Genomic DNA, 25,064 nt, shown 5'->3' with positions numbered 1-25,064 from the left:
GTCACTTCCTCAATCTCCTCCCACTTACTTCCTCTCAACTCCCAGTGAGGCCAGGCAGGGAGGATGAGTGAACACGTTGCATGGCACCCAGGAGGTCAGTCTCTGGCCGCAGGCCTCTTCCTGGGCTGGTTTGGGGCCCAGAGTGACGTATGGCTCAGGCCCTAAAGACTGGGAACCTGGACAAAGACCTGAGACAGGCACTGAGAACAGGGACAAAGCAGAGGTTCTAGTGCAGCCACCAGGGCCCAGGAAGACTCAGACTTGAGAACTCAGAGTCAGAGTTTGGGCAGAAAGAAGCCAGTTGGAGCTAGGAAGGAGGTCACGAAGTGGGGTCCTGACCCTGTGTAAAACCACAGCTCTGGTTAGCTGGCCCTAACCGGAGCAGCAGAGTGGGACCTGGTAAGGGGTGGGATCAGCCAAGAGTAGTGGCATCTATCCCCGAGCCCACCCTACCCACCCCTTCTCTCAGAGGAGGCAACAAGCAGAGGCCCAGGCAGCAGGTCTGAACTCCCGAAAGCAGGATGAATTGGAGGGGCAAGGAGATCAGAGGGGACTGTTTGATGGTCCAGGTGGGTAATGATGAATCCCTGAAGCAGGCATGGCAGTGAGGATGGGGGAAGGCACAGATTCCAGAAATACTAGAGAGGAAAAACAGATACAACTGGCAGCCAGTGACACAGCGGGAATAGGAGAGAAGCAGGAACTGAAGATGATGTGCAGGATACCACAAACGCCGACTCCCTATAAGCCACTGATCTTGCATGGCTGTGGCCGTTCTGGTTATGAGCCCCTCCCCACCACGTCCTCAGGATGGCGGCTGGATCCTACATTGTGTGTGTGTGTGCAGGCATATGAATGCTCATGCATGTGTGTTTTCTAGTAATGTGCCACTGCTAGGTTGATTACACCCATCATTTGACCTTGTAAATGAATCCAGTGGTTTACAAAACACTATTTCAGCCTTTTCATGAATGAGGAGCTCCCACAATGTAGTCCTAAACAACCCCGTGAGGTGGGTAATATTGTCCCCATTTTGTGAAAGAGGAAACTGTCCACAGAAGTGAAGAGGTGTGTTGAAGACCCCAAGGCTAAATGATAAATAATACATTTGAACCCAGGTCTGATGACTCCAAACCCTGGCAGACCCCACAACCCCAGGGCCCCCAAGTGGACTCCCTGGAACACTGGTTTTATGGAATATTGATAGCTCTTCCCAAAAAATGAAAACAAAAATATTCCATGGGGGTTCCAGAAAAGGCTCCTTATGGAAGGACTGCTTTGTGCCCTGTCAGCTCTCCCTGAAGAGGCACAGATGACTTTGATGAAAAACAAGTCCCCCCAACCCCTTCCAGCCAGCTCCATTGCCCATGCCTGAGGGGTATATTCAACACCACCCACTTTGTGGCTTTTGCTATTAACCAATTAATAAGCTGGGCTCCTGGGCAGTAGTGACAAATGCATTCAGTCACCCATTCAGTCAACCAGGGCTACCCTGTGCCCCGGCCAAGGCATGGTGCCAGGCTCCAGGGAGAGTTCTTGGTCAGGAATCATTTCTTTGAAAGGAACAGGAGTCTTTTGCTCAAAGCAGCTTAAGCAAGAGAGGACTATCCTGGAAGAAACACAGCGGTAATTGATGGAACCCAGGGAGAAAATAAATGTCTGGGTCTCCATGGCCTGAACACCTCCACCTGGCCTTGCCCCCACCACTTGAGTTCCATCACCTCCTCTTGCCACTTTCTCTGAGACCCTTCTGCTTCCTTCTTGGTTTCTTACTTGCACTTAGAGCTCAGCACACGCAGCTCATCAGCCTGGTCTCTCTGTGCCACTATGCCACATTCCCAGGAGCCCCAGATGGGTGACCCCTGGTACACGTCCACTGCTGCTCCAGGCAGTTGCATCCAGGACCACGGGCCTCTGAGAGGGCATGAGGGGCAGGGGAGAAGTCCTGCATTTCTAGTATGACAACAACCACGTTGCTCCTCCCTCAGGGATTCCAAGCTCCGGGTGATTATAACCAGCTGGGGGGTTTTCAAAAAGACCAATGCCTGCAACCTCCCCTCCCCTCCCCAACCAGCACTCTGTTTTAATGGATCTGAGAAGGGACTTGAGCGACGGTACTTCTTTAAGTTCCCAGACATTGCTACTGTGTAGCCTGGATTGAGACTATGGGCTGTAGCTGGAAAGATAATCAGAACATCATTATGAGTTGAGAATGGCCTTGATGGCGCAGGATGGGGTGCTATCTGAGAGCCCCTGGCAGCTCGCCCATTAGGAAGAACCACCATGCCTTTCTGAAAGCATGTATACAGCTGGCATGCGTGTTGTCATTGATGGCTGCAAAGTGAACCATGTCTGGCTTCTAGTGGAGGCTAAATACCGGTTGAATTAATGAACAAGAAATGACTTGGAAAGTTTGGCATGGGAATTTTCACTCTAATACCACGTGTATAGAATTGACCAAGGCAAGTGTTGTTGGTCCTGTTTATCAGAAAGGAAGCAGGGCTTGGAGAGATGAAAAGGCTGCCCAGAGTGCCCAGCTCTAAGCAGCACTGCCAGACCCAGACTCAGCTATGGAGGCTTCCACCTGCTCCTCTGTCTGTAGGGGAACCAAACATCCCAGTTTGCTCAGGACTGTCTTGGTTTTAGTACTGAAAGTGCCATGCCCCCGGGAATCTCCTTAGTGTCAGGCAAACCCAGGACAGTTGGTCACCCTACTGTCAGTGGTTGTCCAATGTTCCATGTTCAGTGCAGGGGCTGCAGGGGCTGCTGGTGAGTTGGGAGAGGCAGGAGGCAAAAGAGAGGCTAAGTAGGTGGGGCTTCACACCCCCAGCCCCAGCTTCCAGAGGGGAATTAGATCCAGCTCCAGACTGACCTCGGGTAGCAGGGGCCATTTTGCAACTTGGTTGGGCAGGAGAGGCATACTGGGGCCAGGAAGCACATACTGGACAGGAAGGGCATACTTGCGCCAGGTATGAGCTGGAGCTCATGCACCTCCAGGCCAGCTGAGGCCACAGGTGTGGTTCCAGAACATTTCCTCCAGCAAAGACAAGGGCCCGCAAGTGAGTCTAGTCGTGGCACAACCCCAGATGTGATTTCTGGGTACGTCACAGGTATAGTTTGTGGATCAATCCCTTTTTTCCTACTAAGGCCCCAGGCGAAAGTCTAGACTAGCGAGTAGTTCTCAACCTTGACTGCGCGTTGGAATCAGCCGGGGATGCTATGTAAAACTCCAATGTCCAGCCATGGTTGAGACTCGCAGGTCTAGGGATACTCAGCAACCCAGGTCAAGCCTCAGGAGGTCCAGGCTCCATCCCTGCACCTGGGAAGGCCTTGGAATCATTGTGGATCTGTTACAGTGATTTTGATACCGCCAGTATTTCTCGCTCAATCTTAGGACTCCTGGTGGAATCCCAAATCAGGTTATCCATCTCTTACTTCAGGTCTAGGGAAGCTCTAGGTCCATCTTTGATTTTTGTGGAGGCCCCAGGTGGAGCTCTGGGCCCATCTCTGCAGCCCTGCAGGAGCCTTAGAAGTGATTCACCAAGTCTTACCTCTTCTCTAGCAAAATCGGGTGTGGCCCATTGGTGGTTTCTTCCTCTGTTGCATTTCTGGGGAATCCCTGAATGAGGCTGTGTTCTGTTCATACAACTGCGGTTGGACCCCAGTGATGGTTCTGTGAATCCCTGGATGCATTATGAGGCCTGGGTGTGGCTCTGAGTTGGCCCCTGCAGGCTAGTGAGGCTCATGATAAGGGTCTTTCTATACAGCCCATGGCACCTTCCAGGTGTGGTAGTGGACCTGGGCCTCCCGCCCAGGTGAAGCTCCACATAGGATATTGGCCCTGCCCTCACAACCTGGTGAGTGCTCTGGTAATGCTGAGGCTGTCCTTGCAGTCCTAGGCTAAGCCAGGTTCAGATGTATCTCCGGACTATAAGACTCCCTATCACTGACCCTCACATCAGCTGCCTACCCCACCCTAACCTGGCTCCAGTCCAGTTCAGGGAAGAGCCTTAGCCCAATTTCCCCACAGGTGCCAGCTTCCCTTAGAAGGAGCCATGGGCTTATCAGTTCTCCTTGAAGCATGAACATGTAAGGAATCACCTAGGGTGCTCTTCAAAATAAATCCCAGTCGTACCCCTAGGGATCCTGATTCAGAAGGCCTGCTAGTACTTGGAGATCTACATTTTTAGCAAGCGCCCCAAGGGATATGGAGTGGACAACGGGGATACTGAAGTAGGAGAAATGCATTTTTACATCTACTTACCTCTGAGGCAACTGTAGATCCGAGCCTGATCCTGGAAAACTGGTGATACCCAGCAAGACTGAAGACAGTCCTGGCCCCGAATATAGTTTTATCTCAAGTGATGGTGGCTTGTCTTAAGCAATGCTTCTCATATCTCAGGGTGCAGCAGGATCACCTGGGGGGCTTGTTTCAAAACAGAGGTCTGGGGTGGAGCCCAAGAACTTACATTCCTAACAAATTCCGAGGTGATTTGGGTGCTGCTGCTGCTCCAGCGACTTTAAGGATTCTCATGGCAATAAGGGTGGTGGGACATTCTTGGAAGAAAAAGAACCACAGTACAGGCAGCATTCCCAGCACACATAACTGAGAAGAGGTGGAGTCCAGGTGTTCCAGGGCAGCCAGTCTTGTCCCCATGCCACCCCCAACCACCTGCAGCCAGAGCCTGAGACGCCACCTCTAGCTTTCCACCCTCAGTGCAACTCAGCGGCACCCCATGTCTACTAGTGCCATCCTCCGTGCTCTGCCATCTCTGCTTGGCCTCACACCTCCTGCTCACCTGCCCTTCATGGCTTCTGCTTGTTCATAGCCCTTCTTGTCTCTCACAACCCCAACTCCTAGTGGTCTCCTTGCAGCTTCTGATGATACTGCCAACCAACTGCCTCTCCTCCTATTTCCTAAGGCAAACTCCCAGCCTCACTTCCCTGTTGGGGCAGTTTGGAGAGCCCTTGCTCTACCTGGCCCCAGTCCATCTTCCCCACAGGAACCAGCTGCCCTTAGAAAGAGCCATGGGCTTATCAGGCATCATGACTCCCCTGTCCGGACAGTCTGGTGAAGGGCTGCAGGGGATGCTAGATCTGCTCCAGCAACTCTAGTGGGCCTGTGAAGATTTGTCATTGAAACTTGGATGCGGGTCCTATATCTGAATGTATCCTATATCCTTGATCACATATAGTGAGTCTTGATCACATCCAGGGCCCGGGGAATGTGGGCATGAGGCTCTCTGTTGCATTGGAGAGTCCTAGGGTGTCCCTGGGACTGACTCCAGAACAATGCTGGTGTTCTGCAGAGGAATCCAACTGGGATCCAGGCAAGCCTATGTGGTCACATTGTTGTGTCAGGTGTGACTCAGGTCCTATCCTGTGGTCACACTGAGGCTCTCGTGTTGTGACTCTGAGAAGCTCTGGGTAGCTCTGGTTGGTCTCAGCATCATTCTGGGGATGTCCAAGTTGTGATTCTGGCCTCATTACAGCAGCTCCAGTGTTGCCCCCAGTGAGAGTCTGGTTTTCACTCTGCAGCTTTGGAGGGATCTGTCTCTGGCCTCTGCCCAACCTTATAACTCTGAGGAAGGCCAGGTGGGAGTTCAGCTTTCAAAGGTGACTCGGGTCAGCCTGAGCTCTGAACCAATACCAGCTGAGGTTATGAGACTGTCTCAAGAGCTCTGGTGCTATGCAGGGTCATTGTTTTTCCATGGAAGAAATTGATATTAAGATGATTTATCAAGAACTCCCAGAAACCCCCTAACTGCTCCAGACCACCACCCTCTTGAGGTCCTCAGGCAGTTGCTGGCAATATAATGCTCCTCAGTTCTCTGCAGCTATCTCAGAGCTCCAGGGAGCTGGGCTGGCCTGACTGAGGCTTTGGAGCTTGGGCCTTGAACCAAAGCAGGCCAGTGGCTCCTCCTTCCTCCCTAAGCTCATTTCCCAATAGCAGATGGTACTGCTCCAGAATCCAGAAAGCCTCTCCCAAAATACACCCAAACCAGCCAGAAAAGATCATAGGGACAGGAGAGTGAGTCTTAGGGCCAGAAGATATGTGTTCAGACTTCTAGGACAGGGGGAAGGAGTGGGAGCCCCTGCCCCTGGTACACTCAGTCACAGCCTGGAGAAGAGGAAGGAGCCAAGAAAGGGGAAACTAGGGGGCCCCAATATGGGGTGCCGCTTTGCAGCTGGTACCACCCTGACCAGTTAACTTCACCTGCCATGTGGAAAGAAGCTGGGAAGAGTGGGGAGGGAAGACTTGGAAAGGGGACACAGAGAAGAAAGGCAGGAACAGAAACACAAAGAAAGGAGGAGACAGCTGCAGAGGGCCAGGCGCAGTGGCTCACAACTATGATCCCAGCAATTTGGGAGGTCAAGGCGGATGGATCACTTGAGGGCAGGTGTTCAAGACCAGCCTGGCCAACACGGCGAAACCCCGTCTCTACTAAAAATACAAAAAAAAAAAAAAAAAAAAAATTAGCCAGGCATGGTGGCACACACCTGTAGTCCCAGCAACTCGGGAGGCTGAGGCAGGAGAATCACTGGAACCCAGAAGGTGGAGGTTGCAGTAAGCAGAGATTGTGCCACTGTACTCCAGCCTGGGCAACAGAGTGAGACTCTGACTCAAAAAGAAAGAAAGAAAGAGAGAAAGAGAGAAAGAAAGAATAAAAAAGAAAGCTTCAGAGAATGCAAAGGAGAGAGACAGAGAGAAATGGAAAGAACAGAGAAGAAAGGAAATGATCCCTTTCCAGGCTCAAAGATCCAAGAGGTAGGGTTTTCCTAGAACTTTGGTCTATCCATGCCAGAGGCAGCCCTGCTCCTTGTTAAAAGTGCAATAATGGGAGATAGCCTTGCAGTGGGTCCTGAGACCCACCATGAAAACAAGGCTTCAGGCTCAGGCATGTCCAAGCCACCATCCATCTCCCTTGCATATTTGCTCCTTGGGAACACAGCAAGAGCATCGGCAGCCCAGCCTGCTGGAGACCAGCAGAGGATAAGAGGTCCGAGTGTCCCTTGGGGAAGGTTGCCCTGAGCCTTGACATGCTCCTGTACAGCCACCAGTCACGCACAAGATGGGCAATTCAGATCCTCAACAACTTTGTGTCTATTTCCCTGAAGTTGCCCTTAACTTCTAAAATGGAATGGGGCCTAGAAGATCATCATATTTTTACCCCAAGCCCATACCAGCCAAGAAATCACCTATGCTTTAAAGTGGCACCCAAGCTTGCCAAGGAGAAAGTTATAAAAATATTAATAAAATAAGAAGCATAGTGAACATGCATTGGATGCTTGCTTGCAGGCACCAGAATTATCTCACTTGACTCTCACAACAGCCACGCAAGGAAGGGACTCTTCTTATGCCCATTTTGTAGATGAAGAAACTGAGGTGAGAGCCATCCAGTGACTGGCCCCAGGTTACACACCTAGCAAGTAGTACCAACAATAGCGTTTCCCAGATAACACAATGCCACCTACACCTGTCATTTGTTGTCATCTGAAACATGAAGGAATATTAACCTCCACCTGCTTAGTCCACCTCCAATTATTAAGGCCACTTCTTTATCTCAAAAGGAAATCAAGTTTCCCAAATAGAGTCTCCCTTTTTTAAAAAACCCCAGACAGAAACTAAGGCTGAACGGAAGCATTTGTCTCCCTTTTTCCCCAGTTATATGCTCTGTCCCAGTCAGGGGAGCTGCCCAGATAGGGGCTGGGTGGAGAGTGGGCTCCTTGACCCAAACTGGACCACAAAGCTGGACTATTGCAACCCTGAGACTCCCATGTGCTCTCCATCTCCAAAGTCCCAGAAGATCAGTGGGACACACAAGCATATCCCAGACCCAACCTCACACCTGTGGAACCAAATGCGTCCTGAGCAGAATGCTAGCACCTGAGCATTTCCCAGGCAGAAGCAAGGCACCCCGAACATTACTCCCCAGCCCCTGCTGCCACTATCCATGGACCTCGTGGGGACATCCGGGGTTGGGGGCTTCCACCGTCTTCGGGTGTCTGTGTCAGCTCATGGCAGGGAATCTTCCATTTGGGTGAATGGCGCATAAGAGCCTCATAAGGGCCAAGGTTTTCTGCAAGTGCCGTAAAGTGTAATGGTGAAAGCTAGGTGGTGGGATATGAGTTTTTACTGTAAAATAATTGTAATGTCTGGGAATGTTTAAAATTTTCATAATAAAATGTTGGCAGTGGGTGAGGAAGGTAGACAAAGATCAAGGCCTTTTTAGCCCAGGCACCTCAAGGACCCAATAAAAAGCAATAGGAAGTCCCTTCTTCTGCCCATTTCCCCCAAATCTTTGCCTTCCCTTACTTAAGAAACACCAGCATTGATAGTCTTTACTTTTCTGATGCCATCACCAAAAAATCTCTTTCTGTCCAACTGCTGCAGCAAGACCTGCTTCCCCTGGAGAAGTCTGCCCAGTCCCTCTATCCTGGCTGGAAAGCAAGATAAAGATGGGAAATTGGTTGGCACAGAGAAAATTCTATCACTTATATTCCTCACTCCCAGGGCTCCGCTTATTTGGGGTGAGCCTACATTGGGACAAAAACAGTGGTTACAGATCCTCACTAACCAAAGACAGCAAACAGGGTCTTGCCATCCCCATAGGGGCCTGTGTCCCTGAGAGATGCAGCAGTGTGGCTGGGATGTCACAAGTGCCCAGAAAGGTTGCTTGCAAAATCATTAACAAGTGCAAGAGGGGTGAGGACCATCATGAGGTCCTGGGTGCCTCATCAGGACATCATCAGAACCCCAAGGTGAAGTATTCATGTGTCTGTTCATTCATTCATTCTTCAGCTATTCATCAGCATCCACTCAGTACTAGGCTCTGTGCAGGGTTCTAGAGTTTCCAAATAAGCAGGTACAAGCCCTGGCCCTGAGCAGTCCAAGACCAAAGGGTCAGCCAGGCTGTGAGGCTCCAAGGAAGGAGGGGCCTCAGGGACAAGTCTTGTAGGTGAGGGGAAGGATGGAGTGCAGACACCCCCCCATCCCCAGCCTAAGCCTGGCCAGGCCTGAAGTCCAGGAAAACTCTTTTCTGAGACCTGAATCTCTGGCCTGTGTGTTCCCTGGGGCCCAGGGAGGGGTCCTTGCCTGGCCTCTGCTGGGGTTCAGCCTGCCAGGCTCACACTTAGACCACACTTAGGCCACACACCTGACCTGACAGAGAAGAGGGATGGGCCAGAAACATACACAGCCTCTGAGAGCTACAGGAGAGATTGGGAACAACCCAGGGCCTATTCAGAAGTGCAGGGAAAGACCCAAAACACATCCACACACATCCACGCATGCACACTCTCATTCATATTCTCCAGACAGATATATTCATAGATGGATAGATGTAAAAGCATGTGTATGTATGTATGTGTGTGTAGATATATATACACACAGATCTATATATTAATATATATTTTTATATTTATATGTGTGTCTCTGTGTGTGTGTGTGTGTGTATACATATATTTATATATATGAGCTCAAAAAGACCTTGAGCCCAGCTCATCTAAGTCCCCATTTCATAGATGAGGAAGCTAAGAATGACAAGGAGGAAGAGACTTAGTTGCCCCCGAGCCACACTGTCTCAACTGTAGAACTGACACCAGATAAGACCCCCTTTCCAGTGCTCTTTCTGCACCCAGAAAGCCACTTGCCCCCTATTAAGTTTTGTCCATTACAGTGAAGAGAACAAACAGGGTGAACAGAAGGGCCCTGGGCTAAGAGTCAAGCCATTGTCGCCCTAGACAGCAATCCCAGAGACACCTCACACCCACCTCCAAGCCTCAGCCCCCTCTGTGAAGTGGGGTCATGCCACCTACCTCCACCGTGGCTGGGCTCCCTCAGGAACACAGTGACAGTGCCTGCAGGGTGACAGGCACACAGCAGAGCCTCACAAAAACAGTCACCTTCCCTTTTTTTCCCCACACCACTGGTTGTGTTTTAGGTTTTCCTGCACATAGGTTTGGAGATCTGCATTCTCAGTGAGTCCCTTTCAACTCTCTAAGCTCCCATTTTCATAGCATCTTCCAGGAGCCTAGAGCTCATCCTCTTTCTCTAGACGTAGTCTTTGGTCTTTCCCAGTGGATTATACTCTGTCTGTATCTCTGTAGGCTTCTCCCTCTCCCACCCCGCCCCCACCCATCTATCTCTATCATATCTGTCTCTGTCTCTATCTCTGTCCCTACCAGTTCCCACGTAGAGCAAAGTCTCATTTACTTGCTACGCAAAGTCCGGATTTGTGCTGATTCAGAAACTCTGGGTGGAAGCTGACTTTCCCTTAGCAAACAATTTCTACAAGTCAGTCGGGCAATGTGGTTGCATAAAACAGGTGTCAGGGGGCAGGTTTACAAGCACAAAGGGAACAAACTGCTCTCAATTCATTCGAGGCACTTATATTCCAGCTCAGGCCTCCTGCAGCAGCAAAAGCACCATTGGGCAAAGGCAGCCCAGGGTTCTGGCTTCAGTGATGCTGTTTCTAGCCTGGTGACCTTGGACAAATGACTGTGTCTTGCCTCAAAACATCCCCAATTAAATGGGAATAACAGACTTAATTTCTAGGGCAGTTGTATCTCTAGTCAGCTGATGTGTACAAAGAACCTAATACTATGCCTGAGGTGTGGTAGGGCCTCCAGTTTCCCTTCTCTTTAAGGTGGAGGCCCTCACAGCTGCCTGAACTGCAGTTCCTCTGGCCAGGAGCCTGAAGTGGCTCTGGACTCTCCCAGAGCTCACCCTGGACCCTGGAGCCTGTCTGTTATGCCTCACAGGGAAGCTTCTGGGTCACACCTGTCCTGAAAGCCATCCCTCCATAAACTGGCCACTACACTTGAACTCCAGGCTCGTCAGTCACTCAGGGTCTAGGCAGTGTCCCCCATCCCAGGAGGACAGCAGATGCAGGATGCTTGTTAGGAGACTGTGGCAGTAGCCCTGGAGAAAGGTGGTGGGGCCTAAGCTAGGGCAGCAGTGACGGGGTCAGAGCGAGGTCACACAGATGGAGTAGACAGGCAGATGAACTAGCAACTATTGGAGTGACAGGAAGGGAGTGGGGAAAGCCTCTGGGTAGCCTGCGGCCAGCTTTCTGAAGCCTCCAGGAGCCCCGTGCCTGGTCTGCAGGACAGAGTTGGGCATCATCACCTGTCAGAAGTTCAAGGTCTCTGATGACTGGGTTCAGGCCTGGAGGGTCTTCCTGGCATCCTTCCTCACAGTTAGGTTTCCAGCAGGGGTGAGGCTGCAGGGGATTCCAGTACACACGGGTAGCAGGGAGCCATCTGCTTCCCCACTCAGGAGGGCCAATTGGGAAGACTCTGCGAGGAGTGAAAGCCCTCAGCCAAGCCCATCACGCCATACAGCTCTGAGTCCCCTGGTGACCCAGTGGGGAAGGAGAACACTCCTGCTTTGCTCCCAGCAATGGGCCCCTATAGCTCTGGGACATTCCCCTTGGGGCTCTAAGGAGACCCAGCAACCCCACCGTGCCTATATGTAGCTGAGTGCCTTGTTTCTGATTTGGGACTCTGAGTCTCACCTGCCTACAGGCTCCTTGAGGTGGGGACTTTGCCTTTTTGTCTTTACATCCCAGGGCCAAGCCCAGGGCCTAAGCAGGCGGCAGTTGCCCAGTGCAGGTGTGTCATCCTGGCTCCTCTGCTTTCCCGCTGTTTGACCTTAGGCAAGCAGCTCAACTTCTCTGAGCTTCAGGTTCATCAGCTGTAACACAGAGAATACCTGTTCCGCTTGGTGATTGTGGAAATAATGAGATCATGGGAGACAAGCATTTGTGTGTTCATCATCTCTCGAGAGATGGCGAAAGTGCTAGGTAGCCGCCTGCCACTATGTGTCACCTGCTTCCTCCTCGAGGGGGGCGGGTTGCCCACTGGAGCCTTTCAGATTCAGTTATTTGAGGCTATAGCTGACATTTCATTCTATAGCCCCAGTTATCTGTTTCCTAGGAAACAAGAGACAGACATTGACTCTGTAACAACTCTCTCTCTCTCTCTCTCTCTCCCCCCTCCCTCCCTGTCCCTCTCTCTCCCCCCCACCACACTCATTTCCCCCGCCCCCTGCTTCACATACACCCGGCTGCCACCTAGACTGACAATTAACAAAAATACATAAATGTCAGCAGAAGCTAAAATTAGTTTACACACTGCACCTTGTGCTGCTGCTCCCTGCCACCTGGACACTGAGGGATGGAGGGACGGGCACCCTCTCTGGCTCAGTACCACACCATGGCTGGCCCGTGGTGCATCCTCTGAATGGCAGACCTAAGGACCCCTCTCTGTACCTCACCCCCTGCCTCTCTCCTCCCCGTTTCACCAGGACTAGGCCCAGGCTGGTCCCCCAGCACTTCGTTTGTCTGTCTGCTCTCTTCAACGAATCCCTCTGCGTGCGGAACTGGCCCCTCAGAGCCCCTGCCCCTTCCTCCTGCCAATGTCCCAGCCCAGTCTGACTCTCCCAACATGCCCAGTTGCTCAAACCAGAAACCTGGGCTTTGTTCCTGCTGCCCTCTCCTCCCAAGGCTCCTCCTCTCAGCTGCACCCCAGCCCCTGCCCACCTGCCCACTGGCATCCCTGTACAGCCCCCTCCCCCTCCCAAATATGCTGTGAGCTCTGGACACCAAGCTGTCCCCATGCTCTTCCATTCAGCTGAAATAAAACCAGAACCAATGTCCCATCCTCTGGGAAGCCCTCCTGATCTCCCTGGGATAAGTCAGTGGGTGATTTGCTCTGTGCCCCCACAGCCCTTTGTTCTTACCTCCATGACAGTAGTGATTGCACCACATTAATTATAGCAATTACAGTGCTTACTAGGTGCCAAGCATTCTTCTAGGAGCTTTACATGTATTTAACTCATATAACAGTATTGCAGATGGGTGTCTATTGTCTGACTCTTCTGCTTCCCTGAGTCCTTAAGGGGCAGGGCCCATGGTTGACATGGTTCTAAGTTAGTCACCTACACCCAACACAGAGGTGGCTTCCAGTGGGCTCTAATAGGGACCGTGTCTGTTTACTCATCGCTCTAACCCCAGGACCTAGAAGGGCACTTAGTCCATTTTTGTGCTGTGAGTTAAATACATGCTGCATTGAATTAGTACCCAATTCCCAAAAGGATGTTCTAATGATGTGCTTTCCCTGCCTTCCCATCGGCGTGCCTGATGGTTTCAAACTGGCTTTTTTGCAATTTGTTGTCGAACAGGGCTTTGTGTGTTTCGTTTCCTTCTTACAATATCCTAAGCATAGGTTCTGTTACATGGTACAAAAGCCCTTTTAATCGAGAATTGGAAACTGCTAAATAGAATGGCATTCTGATTATCACAAACAAGGAATCTGTGCCTAGCTGATGTGGCAGCAGGCACTTTGCAAAACAGCTAGATTGATTGCAGGAGTCTCTGTTGGTCCCATGGACACTCTGGTAATTGGAGATGTCTTCTTCTTGGTACAGCATTACTTCACGGTGAACTTCAGCCATGAGAACCAGAAAGCCTTGGAGCTGAGGACAGAGGACGCAAAAGATTGTGATGAATGGGTGGCAGCCATTGCACATGCCAGGTATGTCTCCTTGCCCAGGGCAGGAAGCCCCCACCCCATAGTCCAGGCAGAAGAGACCAGACCCAAGGGCCCTTGAACAAAGCCAAGCCCCATGAAGAGGAGGGCAGGGGAAAGGAGGAGAAGAAGCATCTCTTGGCAGGGTCCACCCTTACAGCCTACACCTCTGAGATGAGCCTCTCAGTGCCACAGGGAATGAGAGGCCGTGAGTATTGTAGCTCCTACCCTGTTCCCACACTAGTTACCTCTTTTATATTAGTGGAACCAAGTATTTGGTTTGGTTAAAGGATTTTTTGGTTCCTGAAGCCTAAGTCCTCCAACATTCTGACCCAAATGCAGCCATTCATTCGCTGCATGACCATGAACCAGTCCTCTCTGCTCTCTGGACCTTGCTTTTCTCATCCAGAGACTGACATTCTAAACCTCTCTGAACTTTGACACTCAGGGATTCTAGGCCTGCTCCTTGCCTCTGCTCCAGCAGTAAGTGCCCCCTGGAGGGAGACTCCCTGGGCCAGGAGAGGGGAAAGACAAAGGACAATAGGTACCACAGAGACAACAGGGGCTCCAAGCTGAACGGAGTCCCTTTTGGGTCCTAGGGAAATGATGGGTTTGTGAGTCAGGATGTGATTCCAGAGCTGACAATCGCCTGGCAGAGCTGAGCATGGTTAGGGGCAGCAGCACCCAGACTTTCCCTTCTGGGCAGTGGATCTTTCTACCTTAGTGAGTAATGGTGTTTCTGTATCTGCTGCCTAAAAAAATGGAAGCTCCTGAGGGCAGGGATCAGATGTGATTCTTTGCATTACCGAGGCCTGATAAATGCGTAGACAGAGTGCCCAGTAAATATGGGTTAGAGGAATGCAAGAATGGATGAATGGTTGGAGGATAGATGCAAAACTGGTTGTTGAGTTTATATATGGAAGATGAATGGTGAATTAATGGAGGATACATGGATGATGCATGGACGAGTTGAAAGTATGTGTGGATGATGGATGTATGCTTGGATAGATGGATCCTAGGGCCCCTCCTTGAGCCTTGGGTCAGACTAGTTAACCAGAAGCCCTTATTATGACTATAGCAATGACCTTGGCCCTGAGATAAGGCCATCTCTAGTTCTTTCCTCAAGGGGTATCCATTCTAGCTACAGAGACCAGGTTGTCACATATGAACCAGTAGTCAGGCCCAGTGCACAGTGCTGGGAGACAGATGGATGCAACATAAGTATTCCCTCAGGTAGACATTAGATGTATGCACAGATAGCTCTGGTGCATGAGGCTGGGTTAAATACAAAACAACATGAGAGAGAGACATTACTTCCATCTGCAGGGAAATGGGAGAATATGAGGAAGCTGGAAATAGGGTAAGATTTGGCCTGAGTAAGGGGATTGGGAGTCAGACTTAATGGGTTAGATTGGTAGCATTGAATGCTCATTTCTCCCCACCCCCCACAAAAAAAGCTTTAAATAAAGGCACTGATACAGGAAAGATAATTCCAAGAATAATGAAGAGGCAAAGTCTGGGTGTCATAAAGTGATGAGGTTGGCCAGGTGCAGTGGTTCACACCTGTAATCCCAGCACTTCGGGAGACCAAAGTGGGCAAATCACTTGAGGTCAGGAGTTTGAGATCAGCCTGGCCAACATGGTGAAGCCGCATCTCTACTAAAAATACAAAAATTAGCTGGGCATAGCGGGGGATGGTAGGGGAGCCTATAGTCCCAACTACTCAGGAGGCTGAGACAGGAGAATTGCTTGAACCGAGGAGGCAGAAGTTGCTTGAACCGAGGAGGCGGAAGTTGCAGTGAGCTGAGATCGCGCCATTGCACTCCAGCCTGGGCAACGGAACAAGGCTTGGTCTCAAAAAAAAAAAAAAAAAAAAAAAAAAAGAGAGAGAGAAAGTAGATGAGGTTGGACCGTGGACCGTGGGCTGGAACCAGACCATAACTGGATCTTGAATACTGCTGAGATGTTTGACCTTTCCCCTGTGAACAGTGGGAAGCCATCGAGGGTGTTATACAAGGGGAGTAGCATGATCAGAACTATGATCTGAATTGGAAATTGCTCATGATATGGAGGATAAAACTGAGTGAGGAAGAACCCAGATGCAGGGAGAGCAATTGGACCTCAGTCTCCTAAGCACTAAAGTAGAACCAAGAGCACAGTTATTTTAAGGAGCAAATGAAATTATTTATGTGAAGGGGCTTTGTAAATGTAGAAGTATTATAGAATTCTAACTTTTACATGCTAATAACCAGGACTACATTGATTTAGAATCTCAATCAATAAGAAAAATTTCTAAAGGCAATGAAATACCAATACTTATATAGTAGAGTGGCTAAAATGGTTAAGACAGAAAATACTGAATGTTGAAGATGAGTGGAACAAACATGACTCTCATCTAGTGCTGGCAGGAGGATAAAATGGCACAACCACTTTGGAAAATTGCAAGGCTGTTGCTTAAAAAGTTAAACATACATCTGCTCTGTGACCCAGCAGTTCCACTTCTTGGTACTTATCCAAGAGAAATGAAAAAATGTCCATAAGAAGTCGTATGCAAATATCCCTTAGCAGCTTTATGCATGATAGTCCAAAACTAAGAATAGCCAATGTGTCCATCAACAGGCAAATGTCTAAAGTCACCTTGGTACATGCATGCAATAGGATGCTGCTCAGCAGTAAAAGGAACCAGTTACAAATGCGTGCAACCTGGTGGATGAATCTCAAAATCAATTTGCTGAGTGAAGAGTCAGACACAAAATAGTACATGATATTTGGTTCCAGTTACATGAAATTCTAAAATAGGCAAAATGAGCCTGTGGTGATAGAAATCAGAACAGTAGTTGCTTCTGGTGTAGGGATTGACAGGGAAGGGCATGAGGGAACTTCCTGGGGTGATGGAAATTTCATCTGGATTTGAGTGCATTCATTTATCAAAACTGATCAAACTGCACTTAAGACCTGTGCTTTCTACAATATGTATGTTAAACCTCAAATTTTAAAAATGAATGATATATATATTTTTTAATTTTAAAGATAGTGTTTTAATTTTCTATTGCTGCATGAAACTCAGCAGCATGAAAATTTCTATTGCTGCATGAAACTCAGCAGCATGAAACAACACCCATTATTTTACCTCCCTGTTCTTTGGGTCAAAAGTCCATACTTGACTGAGGTCTCTCTCTGCCCAGGGTCTCATAGGCTAAAATCGAAGAGTCATAATCCCAGCACTTTGGGAGGCCGAGGCGGGCAGATCACGAGGTCAGGAGATTGAGACCATCCTGGCTAACACGGTTAAACCACATCTCTACTAAAAATACAAAAAATTAGCCAGGCGTGGTGGCGGGTGCCTGTAGTCCCAGCTACTCGAGAGGCTGCAGCAGGAGAATGGCTTGAACCCGGGAGGCAGAGCTTGCAGTGAGCAGAGATTGCACCACTGCACTCAGCCTGGGAGACAGAACAAGACACTGTCTCAAACACAACAACAACAAAAAAAGAGTCAGTGGGCTGGGCTCCTCTCTGAAGGCTCTGAGAAATGACCACTTCCAGGCTCGTTCTTGTTGTTGGCAGAATTCAGCTCCTTGTAGCCATGGGACTGAAGTCCCTGTTTCCTTGCTGGCAGCTGAGAAGGGGAGTAGGGGGCACTTCCTAGAGGCTGCATACTCCTTGCCACATGGCCTCCTCCATCCTCAAGCTAGTAACTCTCCAGCCTCAGATTTCTCACTGTCCCTTCTACAACCAGCAGAGAAAACGCCCCGCTTTTAAAGGCTCATGCAATTGGATCACAGCCACCTAGACAATCTCCCTGCTTTAAGGTCAACTGAGCCACATTGACACAAGCTGGTGACAGGAGAAGCAGCCCTGCAGGGCAACTATGCAACGGTGCATGCCAGGCAGGCAAGGCACTCCTCTCCTGCCTACCATGGACAGGATAATTTTTCAAGCAATTCACTAAATTAAAGACTGGCTCTAAGAAGCCAATAAAATAATAATAATCCAATTGACATCAATGCTGCCAAGCCTGTCTCGGCCTCCAGAGCCTGACAGAATGTTCTGCATCTGAGAGTGTCTGTCTGCTCTGCAGTCTGTCCAGCTCTCACAGTTCATCATGTGCTTACAATAACCCAGGGAGGGGTCCCTTCAGCCCATTTGACAGACGTATGACCCAATGTCACACAGGACATGGGTGCCTAAGTGAGGGTTGTAGAGTCCCAGATCCTGGCTCCCAGTAAGCTGGGAGCTCTGCAACTGCCAGGTAATGCAGATTCAACACAAACTAGAAGCCTTCCTCCCCAGTAAAGGAGCAGCTGGTGATGGAGACCACAGACCTGTGAACAAAAACCTCTCCATATGCATCATCCTTTTGGAAGCCAGGGGCACATGTCAATGGGACAGTGATGGAATGATGGGACAGGTTGGTTGATTGCCTTCTTCCTTTGTCAAGCCCTGGGGCCAGCCCACTGGCCTCCCAGGAATGTCTCCCATTCAACATGGGGGCCAGGGGAGTGACATGGTGATGGTCGCAGAAAGGGAAATCGAGGCACCTTCCTTAGAATAGTCAACATCAACATCAGCCATCCTGGCTGAGCTGAGGCTTGTTGAGCAGTGCCTGGGACAATAGGAGCTATCGTGCTCTTATCTATGGAGTTGGTCATAAGACCAGAGGGGGACACTGTAACTGTAAGCATCACTGAACCCTCAGATACTGTGTGTGTGTGTGTGTGTGTGTGTGTGTTTGTATCAAGGGAGACACTGGCTGTCTTCCACAACCATATTAAGTATTTTTACATATTCTCAACTTAGTTTTTATTTACATATATATAATAGATACTTCCTATGTACGAAAAAAGGCACTGGAGTATATTAATATCATGTAGAGACACAATGTTCTCTCGCGCTGTATGTACAATATTCTGGTATTATGGGATGCCTCTGTGGGGGGTGTGTGTTTATGTACAGCAAGGTACAAAATGCAACATCAAGTGCATTTTACAGTGTATGTTTCAGTGGAGAGAACTGTATGCCAAACCAGAAGATGAAACCACTAAAGGAGGCACAAATGCACTGTGAGGGGCTGGAGCCCAACTCTAGCTCCAGCTTTGACACTCATGGACTGTGATTTGGACCTCAGTTTCTTCATTTGTGAAATGAGACAGCTGGTCTTTTGTGATCCCCAAGTTCCCTTCTCTGAGAGTCTCTGAGTCTGTAAAGATCACGCCTGCACAAGGGAGGATAGAAGGATTAGAAGGATAGGAAGGAATGGAAGGATAGGAAAGATAGGAAGGAAAGGAAGGATAGGAAGGAAGGGAGGGAGGGAAGGAAGGAAGGGAGGGAAGGATAGGAAAGGGAAGGATAGGAAAGGAAAGGGAAGGGAGGAAGGAGAGGAAAGGAGAGAAGGATGGAGGGAGGGTTGGAACGAGGGACAGAAGGAGGGAGGGAGGCTAGCAAAGCAGCCTGCAGATGAGGTGGACGCCTGTTTTACAGCACTCTGACGGGGTCCATTAGTAAGAACAGACTAATGAGGCAGCTGAATTTTCACACCCGTGGGGTGAGGGGAGGTGTGGTGGTACAAAACAGACTCCTTCAGCCTCTCAGCTGAATTTCCTTTGCAAGGAAAAACAATTAAGTCTCTTGAGAAGTTGGAAAAACTTAAAAACCTGATATTCATTTTCATAACAGAAGCACAAAATCTTATTACACTTTAATAGGACAGCATTACAAACTAAAGGATTCTCTCTTCTAGCCCTGTTATTTATCTTTAAAAGTGGGTGGGAACTAGAACGCAGATGTGCTTTCTAGAGCATACTCGCACTCGGGCCCACCGCCCCACCTTTCTCCAGCTGTCTCCCTGCCTGGACTGCCCCCAGCTCCACCCTGCCAAGCCCTCTCACTCTGCAGGGTGCTGGGAGTCAGGGCCTTCTGCTAAGTGCAGGTGGGTGGGTGAGCCCCTCTCCCGGTCAGTGCCCTGCTTGGTTCGCCAGAGGACAAGGAGTCAGCATCTTACCTGCCATGTCCATCTGTCCACAGCTACAGGACCCTGGCCACAGAGCATGAGGCATTAATGCAGAAGTACCTGCACCTGCTGCAGATCGTGGAGACGGAAAAGACCGTAGCCAAGCAGCTTCGGCAGCAGATCGAGGATGGGGAGATCGAGATCGAGCGGCTGAAGGCAGAGGTGACTGCGGGCTGGCGGGTGGAGAAGGCTGGCCAGGGGCCCAGGCCCTAGGCACAACATCTTAAACCCTGGGCTCCTGCAGGATCGGGGAGCCACATGACAGGCAGGGGAACCAGCTCCCAGATGCAGTTCTTCCAGGCTCCAAACTTAAGATGTGGTAGTACTGGCAGAATGAGAAGGTCCTGTGGTCAGACTGGGTTTAACTCTCACCTCTGCCACTTACTGACTGCAACCTGGAACAAGTCCCTCAACGTGCCTGTGCCTCAGTTTCTGCAGCTGTAAAACAGGGCTTTCTATAAACACCTGACAAGGTTGTGAGGATTGAGTGAGATTACCTATGGGTAAGCTCCTAGTTACTGTGTCAGCAACTGTATTGACTGAGCATTCTGCGTTAATAGCCCAAGACTCTGGAGGGCGCAGGGTCACTGGTAGGTCACTAGAGTGTGGGCTTCTGCTCAACTCCAAGGCAGCCCCTTCCCTCCACCCATCTTGATGAAAGCTCCTGCAGGGGCCCACCAGCCAGCATTCTGGAGGCGGCATTGTTGTCAGACTAAGCTTCTTGGCACCTGGCTTCCCCAAGTGTGGGCCGTGAAGCAGCAGCATTGGTTTCACCTGGAACAGAATCTCAGGCCAGGCCCCAGATCTTCTAAATTAGAATCTACATTTTCACAACAGCCCAGGTGATTCCATTTACATTAAACCTTGGGAAGCACCAGCTCTTAGTCCCTTAGATGCCCCTCACTAGCTATCAACCCCGACACAGAATGATCTGATCATCTCTTCCCCCGTCACCTCACCAGCATGCTCAGAACCATCTGGCCATATCACGCAAGGACCATGGACTCTGCACTGAGGAGGGGAAAATGAAAACACAGACCCCTGAAGTCAGCTGGGTATCCAATTTGCAGGGTCTGATGCGAGGTGAAAATGCAAGGCCCAGGCCAGGGAAGTCATTCTCCTGTCCCACAGCCTCCTGACTAACTCATGGCAGACAGGCAGCACCCAACCTCAACCTCCAGCCTGCCCTGCCCCGACTGCCAGGATGTGCTCAGTAGCTGGACTTGGGTGGGCAAGGAGCTCCCTCTGAGTCACCCATCTAATGCACCCTGGCACTGCCAGCCTGTAGCACCGTGGGGCGCACACTGGCCCCCAGCCTGCACCTATGCCCAGGCACCTGCTGAGGGCCAGGGGTGATGGTAGACTGTGAGTCTCCTCAGCTGACTCAACCAGTTGCTCCCTGAGCAGATGGTAGCAGAGGTCTTGGGGCCTGCGATGCCAGAGTGTGAGGAATAAGCAGTCAATAACCCATCCAAGTTGCTGAGAAAGCAGTGAGAGGTAGGAACATGCATGAGCCAAGGCTCCAAGACCCTGTGGTGTGCTCGTGGTCCCATCAGAGTTCACTCACTAAACACAATTCAAAGAGAAAACTATTTTAAGAATTTCAACAAAAGAGCTTGAAGTCCCAAGTGCAGGGCCTTCTGAACATAGGAGCCCATCACACCTGCTAATCCAGCTCTGCCTGGAATGTTCAAAGATCTAAAGCCAACAATTCCACCTTGTTCCGCAGCAGCCAAGCCCAAAGTAACATCAACTTGCAACCTCAAGGTCAACAAAAATTCCAGATTCTACACACCTCTGCTAGCCTGATAACAGGCACCTTCAAGACATACTTTCTTTCATTCCCCACAACCATCCTGACGGGATCAGTCACTTACATTTCACAGGAGGAACCAGACTCAAAAAGCCCAAGTCACTTGCCCAAGCTCACACAGCTGGGAAGTGGCAGAGGGCTGGAACCCAGGTCTCCTGTCTGCTTGCCAGTCTTTCCACTCTACTCTGGTAGCCTCTTCCCACAGGGCTACCAGAGCTCAATTCAGGGATGTCCCCTCTCCAGCCCACCCAGTTCATTGTGGGATCAATCCTTGCCCAACACAGATTCCTAAATCCAAACTGAACTCCTATACGGGATCAGGGAAGGAGCCCAGCCCCAGTACCAAATTATTAGCTTCATGATCAAGGGTGTCCAGGTGTCATTCATTCATTCACTTACTCACTGAAGATCACCTACCACTGACCTCATCCTTGTCCTCAAGCACTCACCTCTTCACTGTGGGCACCAGTGCACTACCCGTCTCCTGGCCTTTGCACATGCTGGTGCTTCTGTTTGGAATGCCCTTTCATCCCCAAGCGTCCTATCTGGTGACATCCTACCAAACTCAAATGCCTCACCCTGGGGGACCCCTGGACCGGAGGGTGCTCCCTGCTGTCTGCTCCCATGGCTTTCCCACACTCAGCTCACCATGTGAGAGCAGGCTCCATGCGTGCCTGTCGCCCCAACAGGCCCGGCAGGAACTCCATAAGGACAGGGCTGTGTCGCTTATCACTCCTTCTTTTGGCCTGGCACATAGTAGGTACTCAATAAGGGCTTGATGAATGAATGGTTGTCAGACTTTGTGGGAAGCATTAGAGATATGAAAGTTTCTGCCTTTGGATCTGATTTTGGTAGAGTGTCATCAGTGCCGTAGCAGGGTTTGCGGTGTGAACCCAAGTCAGGAAGTCAGTTGTTTTACAGCCCGGGAGGTGTGGGTTCATGTTGCACATGGCCTTAAAAGGTGTCAGGGCACTTTAGGTCAGAGAAGGGGTGTAGGTGCAAAGGGCAGAGCCCCCTGTGGTGTTGGGGAGCAGAAAGCAGGTCAGTCATGACTGAGTGAGAGTGTGTGTGTGTGTGTGTGTGTGTGTGTGTGTGTCTCAAAGTGGCAGTAGAGACCCACTTGATGGGAATTTTCGGAGCGATGCTTCCAACTGAGTGTATTACCCTTCAGGGCAAAAGATTTTTTAAAGAAGACTTTGAAAGAAGGACCATCTTAGGAAAGCTTTCTGGCCATAGTATCTCTCTTGGTCTCTCTCTCTCTCTCTCTGTCCCCCTGATATATACACACACACATACACATATGCAAAAATATGTCCTGCAGGTCAGAGGGTACCTGCTGGCTCTGAGTGGGCTCTAGGAGAGTGGAAACAGAGCTCATTCCTGAGGAGTGGCCATCAGGTGGGCAGGACAGAGTGACACCAGTGAGGAAGGCCCGGGGTCTTAGACTGTCGGAGCCAGGAGGACTCTGAAGACACCAAGTCCATGGGGAGGAAGCAACTTACCCAAAGTCTCTCGCCTCCACCACTGGATCTCCTGGCTGAAATCCTTGGCCTGAGCCTGCCCCACCACAGCCTTCCCTCCCTGCTGAGGAGAAGACCTTGATAACAAAGTACGTATTCAGGAATGACAGTGTTGCCTGGATGGTCCCACACTCTCATGGTCCACCTCTCTTCTGATGGCCAAATAAGCTTCCTCAGGCCCCATCCCACATATTCCTGAGGATTCCCAGGGGTTTACATTCCCCTGGCCACCTCTTGCTTTCAAACTCCACTCTCCTGACCTGTCACTGCACTTCTCACGGCAGCTGCCTCCACTCAGTCTTCACTGCTTCTTTCCCCTTGAGTAGTCACTACCTGTATCTGTCAGAATGGGCTAGATTATGCTGCAGTAACAACCTCCGAATCCGAATGTCTTAAAACAACAGAGGTTGATTACTGACTCTTGTGTGTCCATTGAGAGTTCTGCTGAAGACTCTGCTCCCCAAAATCCTCCAGTGATCGAGAGACAAGCCAAGGAGGCTTCTGCCATCAAGAAATTCACCAGTCATGTGGCTGGGCTGGGGAAAGGCACATGGCACAGTGCTCACGTCACATTGGACAGAGCAAGTCACGTGACTGTACCCAGCTTCAGAGGATCTGGGAAATACAACGCACCATTTCCAAGAAGAGAGAGAACCAGAGTATCTGCAAAAGTCCCAACAACGACTCAGAGGAGGCTCCTCCTTCAGTCCCTAAACCCGTAACACAGGCTGTTGTATGTAACAGAATGGAGGGGCACTCCACTATTGAAACAGAAAACAGCTCAAAAATGAATAAAAAACACCTCTGCCCTCATGTCACCCAGCCTTTCCTGCCACAACCATCCTTCACCAACCTCCCCTTTACACACTGACTTCTCTCCTCACACTCCCACGTGCCACTTTTGTTGTTGTCCATAACCTCTTTCCCTAACAAGATCTTCCCCCTGCATCCAGTGATGTGCCAGAGCCTGCTTCTACCATTGGCCATTGGCCATCCACACAACACTCTAGAACACCAGCTTGCAAGAGCCAACTGTTAGATTTTCAAGAATTTCGCTAGCTGCGTATTTGACCTTTGGTAGCTTGAAATGGGCTGAGCTAGAAATGGGCTGACATCATGGGAACTGGCAAATGCTACAAGTCAGTTTTCCTTTCAGAGAGCTTTACCATTTATAATTTACCATTATATTATTGTCTGTAACTTTTCTCATGACCAGCTCTGTAATTGGCAGGGCTCAGCACGAAAGAAAATGTGGGGCCCTTAAAAACTTCAAGACAGCAACTGCAGAAGCTTAAACCAACCATTGGGCCCTTGTAAGCCTGGGGCTCTGTGCAAATGCACAGGCCACACATCTATGAAGCCAGCCTGTATCTTCTCCCTTTGTACCCTCCATCCTGCGGCACCCACCCCAGCCATCTCTGTAACAGGAGATCATGCTGACACACCTGTAACGTTACTAAGTTCAACAATCAATCCCCTGCTGACTTAGTCTCTTCTCTCCCTTCTAAACAATCCTATCAGGCCTTCTCTTTCATTACCAGAAAACCCCATCAAGGAACCATCTAAATAAGGGAACATCTGCCTCTGAGAAGACTCCTCCCCTCCTCTAGAATGCTCAGTTTGGCATGATTTCATTTTCTTAATAGCTATTTCTCTCCCATTTGCAATTGGAAGTAAATTTGGAGAGCTAAGACAGGCCCTAAGGGGCAGCATAGGAGTTTGCAGATGGCTGTAATATTTGATTGGCATGGGAACACACATATCCCAGAAGGCTGACAGTGGAGGGAACTGCAGAGATCTTTACCCTAAGGTTCACAATGAAGACTTAGCCTTGGAATCAGTTTTAGGTTTTTTTATATTTTTATTTTTGGAGATGGAGTTTCAATCTTGTCGCCCAGGTTGAAATGCAGTGGCACGATCTTGGCTCACTGCAAACTCCACCTCCCAGGTTCAAGCAATTCTCCTGCCTCAGCCTCCCAAGTAGCTCGTGTTACAGGCACCACACCCAGCTAATTTTTGTATTATTAGTAGAGATGGGGTTTCACCATGTTGGCCAGGCTGGTCTCGAACTCCTGACCTCAGGTGATCACCTGCCTCAGCCTCCCAAAGTGCTGGGATTATAGGTGTGAGCCATCGCAACTGGCCTAGAATCAGTTTTGCAAACACACTTTGATGTGGAACCCTAATATAT

The 25,064-nt window shown here is 49.9% G+C and overlaps 1 protein-coding gene across 16 annotated transcripts in view; it reads left to right on the top strand.

Moving 5' to 3' along the window:
• The window catches only part of RASGRF1 (Ras protein specific guanine nucleotide releasing factor 1), a 306,382-nt gene that overhangs the window by 181,922 nt on the left and 99,396 nt on the right, over positions 1-25,064 (top strand). For all 16 annotated transcript variants that reach the window (XR_013395851.1, XM_077940098.1, XM_077940099.1 and 13 more), the window contains 2 exons: positions 13,433-13,539; positions 19,555-19,702. Coding sequence is in view for 15 of the 16 variants with exons in the window: in XM_077940098.1 (XP_077796224.1) it covers positions 13,433-13,539; positions 19,555-19,702 (255 nt within the window). In the remaining variant the exon portion in view is untranslated. The remainder of the gene's footprint in view (positions 1-13,432; positions 13,540-19,554; positions 19,703-25,064) is intronic.

Source organism: Macaca mulatta, chromosome 7, assembly GCF_049350105.2.
Source record: "Macaca mulatta isolate MMU2019108-1 chromosome 7, T2T-MMU8v2.0, whole genome shotgun sequence".
Taxonomy (NCBI): Eukaryota; Metazoa; Chordata; class Mammalia; order Primates; family Cercopithecidae; genus Macaca; species Macaca mulatta.
Note: the sequence above shows the minus strand (reverse complement) of the source record. Positions and strands in the feature narration are given on the sequence as shown.